This window comes from Asterias rubens, chromosome 1 (genome assembly GCF_902459465.1).
Source record: "Asterias rubens chromosome 1, eAstRub1.3, whole genome shotgun sequence".
Taxonomy (NCBI): Eukaryota; Metazoa; Echinodermata; class Asteroidea; order Forcipulatida; family Asteriidae; genus Asterias; species Asterias rubens.
In genome coordinates this window covers 31,446,726-31,452,849 of record NC_047062.1, presented here as the reverse complement: position 1 = coordinate 31,452,849, position 6,124 = coordinate 31,446,726, and the positions used below count along the sequence as shown (strand labels likewise).

The 6,124-nt window shown below is 38.1% G+C and overlaps 1 protein-coding gene across 1 annotated transcript in view; it reads right to left on the bottom strand.

Moving 5' to 3' along the window:
- Positions 1-1,037: 1,037 nt before the first annotated feature.
- Positions 1,038-6,124, bottom strand: part of LOC117296824 (ribosome-binding protein 1-like) — a 51,518-nt gene continuing 46,431 nt past the window's right edge. The window contains exon 22 of the mRNA XM_033779896.1: positions 1,038-5,980. Within this exon, the coding sequence (XP_033635787.1) occupies positions 5,918-5,980 (63 nt within the window). The 3' untranslated portion in view covers positions 1,038-5,917. The remainder of the gene's footprint in view (positions 5,981-6,124) is intronic.

Genomic DNA, 6,124 nt, shown 5'->3' with positions numbered 1-6,124 from the left:
AAGAAACGAACATAATCTTTCTTTGGTGCCCTCACTGGGGGTTCTCATAAAAAATCACACAAAGCCTCACAAAGGAGACTCAGTTTGCAACATTTCCGTTTATAGAAATAACAGACCATACATTTGAAAAGAAAACAATATCTAAACCGAAATTCAACAGTCCATCACATACAAAAATGTGCATCTTTTCCTGTCTAAACTCCTCCAATATCTATAGCCCTTTCCCGTATCTCTTATCCTCCTCAACTACAGCCCTGCTGATGGGGAGGTCACAGAACAATATTCCCCCCCCCCCCCCCCCCCCCCCGGTTACCCCAGCTTACCTTCAGTTCAATTCAAATATTTCAGTGACAAATTACTTCTCTCTCAAGAACTATGCTACTTCAGAGCAGAGGGAGCCGTTTCTCACAATGTTTTGTACTATCGCAGCTTTCCTTTGCTCGTTGCCGAGTAAAGTTTTATGCAAACAATTATTTTTAGGAATTACCAATAGTGTCCAAGGCCTTTATTAATAATTCCGAGGTCTCAAAATCAAATTCGTGGAACATGCCTCTTTCTCAAAAACTATGTCACTTCAGAGGGAGCCGTTTCTTCGTAGATTTTGTCTTCATTGCATTCTTGGCCCAAAGTCTGTAAGCTAAGCACAAAAAAACCCAGAATAGCCGGACTTAGCAGACACAGAATCACTAACCAACATTCCATAAAGTTCACATAGTTGCCACTTGTACCCCGCTCACTTCTTGCTTCGTAAAGACATTTGCTAAGCAGAACTTTCAACATCATGAAATTGGGCTATGACCCGGGGGGGGGGGGGGGGGTGGAACTTTTGTACAAGATATAAGCATGGAGGAAGGCTTTCCATAGTACAATTAGAAACATTCTTTGTGTTTGGCTGGGGGGGGGGGGGCATCTCCTACATATCAAGCATAGCCACTGAGTGATAACATCCATATTTTTTATACAACCTTAGCAGTGGCAGCAGAAAAAAATACGATAGTGTGACTCTTTCTTAAAAATCATCTCAAGTATTCAAGAAATTACCTTCAAGTCAGTGACAATGACCGCTTTTATTTCATTGGATATGGGTACATAAATCAACAATGGTCTTCCATCCAATTCCAGAGTTATTATTCTGAAATTATTCTTAATATAATTACGACCAGCAAGTATACACAAGGCTGTTAAGCGAGTTCCAATCAGTGAGATTTATAAATTCATTAGAATAGTTAAAATATAGACCATGTCACTTTGTTAAACATGAGAGTGACCTTCTGAATTCCAGGGCCTTTCCTGGCAGGCAAGATAGTACACTGGTTGTAAGTTGACATTTTCCTTTTTTTTATGTCATACTTTCCACATACAATCTAGAATTGAAACAAGCAACAACAAAAACAGAAGGAAATATTTTGAGAGCCAATCTTTTTCTTGATGTCAAAAGTCGTTGCGATTCAGATGAGAAAAATGTCAAATGTGTCTTTTTTTTATTTCACCAAGCTGTGTACTAGACGTGCCAGCAGGAAGTCCAGGCTTTGGGGCTCTTGAGTAAACATGTGATGGCAAAGGTCAAAAAGGTCGTTGAGCAGAACAGCACAGAAATAATAAACAATCATTTCTGAAAACAATCCAATTCACCTAATGTTCCACAGAGCTCATAATAACCTTAAAAAGCAATATATTACATGTATTTCCTTCTCTTTTTTGGGGGGACAAGAGTTTTTAGAAATGCAAAATTGCAAAGTACAAGTCTCTAACTCTTAACATGCCATTATGAACTAATGCTGAAGTTTGTAAGGTGTTAGGCGCTATGTAAATACAGCTATTATAAATTGTTTTAAAGTTTATCCCTTACATTGCTACCCTAATACTATGACTCCATTATGTGTACTTTCTTATCAAGGTTTTTCCACTTAAAACAAAAACAGATGAGTAGACCCTATAGCCCATGCGCAGCGCACATACATGTGCGTCTCCTGTTTGCCAATTTGTGTGTCGAAATGTGCACAAAAGGAATGGACTCCACCAACAAGGCAGAAATTGAAGACGCACATTGTTCGGAGGTGCGTAAACACATTCTTTTGTGCGTGTTTTTGACACCCAAAATGGCAGACAGCAGAGGCGCGTGCAAGTGCGCTGAGCGTTTTGAAATGGGTCTATTGAGGTACCACTTTACATGTACATCCAGTGTTTTGCCGTTGTACTTATGACTGGACACATTCATTGTTTTAAAAAATGCCTGCAATTACACAAACAACAAAAAAGCAGTACATTATAATTATGACTACACAGTGCCTTGAACTCAGCGTCCATTATGACCCATGAAGTTCCTTCCCTTTCAGATACCTGGAACTTCAACCAACATGAAGGTTTTAGGGAATTTCCGAGTACAGCTTTGTGCCTCGATCTATCTTTAATTTAACAAGAAACAACAACATTGACTCTTTTTTTCTCTGCTGTGTGTTTCTGTTTTTCTGGTTTCTCTTTCAGTCAAATAGCTGAGTTGGTAGAGCGCCGGCACGTTAATCCGTAGGTCGTTGGTTCGAATCCCACTCTAGTCAATTCTTTGTTCAACCCAAACAATCAACCAAAAAGTATGGCCAAAATTTGTGTGTACTTGATCGAGGAATCAAAATTTTGCTGGTGCGAATTCATTCATTTTAGGCCATGTTTTAACCTGACACAATACAGAGAGTAACATAACATCATTGAATTACTAATTTCTATGCTTTAAATACATTACCACCCTGTTTTGTAATAATTAATTTCATCTAGAGAACTTAATAAAGAAAAGAAAAATTATCAATTAAAAATGTGAATTATGAATAACATGTGTCCAGAAAAGAACTTGAGAAAAAAAAGGGAAAGAAAATTAAAATAAAATGGGATGGGTGGTAGTCCAAATGCTTAATAGTTAAAACAAGGTGATCAACAAGTTCATAGAGCTACGAAGCATGCCAACTTAATCCTTGTTTACCAATGATAAATATGACTGTTATGTTTGCTGCTAGAGACATGCTACCTGTGAGTCTTGACAAATTTACCAAGCACTATTTTTGTCAACTTTTAAAATTGAGCGTAGCTTTTTAAACTTCAGTATTTATATTTCAAGACAAGTGTTCACAAGGTTTAATGTTTGTTTGTTATTTGGCTGGTTATTTTGTTATCTTTCTGTGTATACAGTGCGAATAACAGTTTTTAAAGACCAGCAAATATGATCCATTGATGTAAATTCAGAACCCACTTGTAATCGATTATACATTGCTACTAATTCTACTTTATTTTGTATAAATTAATAATGTCCAATCATGTTGGATTTTTTTTTAAGTTCCGAGAATGCAGCTTTTCAGAACAGTAGACTTAACTGTTAGGTTTCCTGTCCTACAATTTCTATTTGCTGAGCTTATTATACTCTAAACCATGTATCAACTACGATGGAATGTTTAAACGGATACAAATACGCAGGCAAGCAACATACATAATCCCGTCCACTCTGGGGTTGGTTTTGGCTGTCATACTCCGATAACTGTTTCCTTCATTGGCCAGTGATTGACCAATAGTCAGTTCAACCGACCATTTGTTATGACAGCCCAAACGCACCCCTGCTTGCCTTATCAAATCTAATGCATGTTACACACACAACATGTAGTATAAAAAATGTATAGTTCTCCATAACTGGCATATTCATAACAAAGCCGTGTCCGAATTAATGGCTGTGGCTTCATCGTCATGCCAACAAGTGCTGGAGCATAGGATGGCTCACAGCAACACCCTTAGCAACAGCCATAGCCAGCAGTTCGGACGCGGCTTTATCTTGTGGTCAGACGTGAAACAATGGCATGCATTAATTTTTTTGTTTGGTCTTATTTACAAGCATTATTTATTTATATAAAACAGGATACATGGAGAAAAAAATAGTTATTATAATAACTCTGAACATAACGTTATTAAGGAGGGAGGAGGAATCAATTAAGTAGATGGCATAAAGGAGAAAATTGCAACTTATTTTTTTCAGGTTTTACTGCTACTACATATATTTTGGTCGTTAACCTCAACTCCAAAGAAGGGTCTTTGACAAAACCTTTTAAATAGAATGATTTGATCCACTGATAAATATGTGACAAAAATGACAGATTTGAACATTATAATAGAAAGTTTGATTTGTGATTTGAGGCATGGCATGGCAGAATTGATGCTTTGTTTTTGAAAGGGCAAGGGCACCAAGGCGTTTTCTTTTTGGGGTAACAGGCATCTCTGTGAAGAAATGGTAAACTTCTGTTTGAACATTTCAAAGGCACCAAGGCAATGACCAGGGGCAACGAAGGCGTCGTCTCCTCTGAAAGAGCACCTCTATAAGGAAATTGAAAGCTTATTTTGGAACATTTCCAGGGGCACCAAGGCAAATGACCAGGGGCAAGAAGGCATCCGTATAGGCCAGGCGGAGCATCAATATTTTTGAAGGATTGTTAGATTCCAAATTTAAAAATCTACACGACGGCAGTAGATATCAAGCATGATACTAGGTCCGTGGAAAAAAGTAGGACAACTTGGTTGAGTACACAAGGGCTAATAGACTTTCAGGCTATTTTAAAACAGTTTTGCTGATATTTTTTGACAGGCAAAACAAGTCAGCAATCAAACTTCAGTAGAAAGAATATCATGTCTCTGGTATTACAACATGACAAATTCTTATTTGAACTTTGATAGTCTCCCAGTTCCCAGTTTACTCAGCGGCAGTAGATAAGCAGCAGGACACGTCAAAATAGGCCACACATCAAGGTAGATACAGTATCACATGGTGTTATGGTCAAACAGTAACACAAGATTTGTTTTTACATTCACTGAGAGTTGTGGGGTTTTTTCGGCGCATGAATTGGACGATGTTTTTTTTATCGGCGCATGAATTGGACGGACCAACTTCCTGGCGAGAGGACTATTTCCTCGACCAAACGCTAAGCAATTGTACCATTCCTCAATCAATCAAACCAATCTATCTATAGCAAGGTGACACATTAACAGGGTTTTTCCCCTCACATCCTGCCAGCAGTCTGACTTATTACACAAGTACGTCAATCTTGAACTGATGGAACTTTCCCCTGAGAAACTCTTTCTGATATTTCCCGTTTGTGTTTTTTGATAGCCTCATATGACAAGCTCTTCGGGGAAACTTGTCATTACAAAAATCCAGATCGGACAATGTCCGGATAGATCTCCCAAACCCATCTGAGAAATTCTTTCTGTTATTTCCTTTTTTGTAATTTTTTGATAGGCTGATATGACAAGCTCTTCGGGGAAAGTTGTCATTACAAAGATACAGATCGGACAATATCTGGGTAGATCTCTTAGAATCTGGCAATAAACCCCAACCGAGAAAATTGTCCCGCCGGTACCTGATAAAAACATCTTACTTTTAATTAGGGCAAAGAAGCAAAAAAGAAAACAAAAAACTTTGCATTGAATGGTCAAAACAACTCAAAATCAAACAGAAACATTTCAAATAAAACCGCCCTTAATAATCACTTGCTTTCACGAATAAACACTCCCACCATGACCTATGACCTTTCAACAAAGGTCATAACCAAGGTCACAGGATCATAACCAAGGTCACAACCAAGGTCATAATGACACCTTATCAATATTTTCCTTCATACAAAGTGAATTATAATACATAATTTGACTTTACTTTTTTCGTTTCTCCGGATAAACCTTTCAAAAGATTCCATCAAGGATTTTGAGATTTCCAGCACACATCCCTCAGCTTCTTGCACATAAAAAATACACGATCGTTTTTTAAATCTGATATTCTAAACTTTAATTCATTGACGGCATTTTTAAAAGAAGATACAACAATGGACGATGGTTTTATGTTACACTAAACTGGAAGGCCTTCGATGTCACTCTGTCGTTGGAGTACCTTTGTATGTTACACCGATGTCCCGCCGGCAGTCTCTGCGGGCTTGGCCGCTGCTGGTTTACCATTTGCCTCCTGCGAGTGGAAAAAAATAAATGGATCATCAGTGAAAGAAAGATTTTTCTGCATTACACTTCTGTCTGGACTAAATCCGACTTCCATACAAATCTTGTAGGGCTTGGAAGGAGCCGCTCAGCAGCTAAAACAAGCCAAAATGGG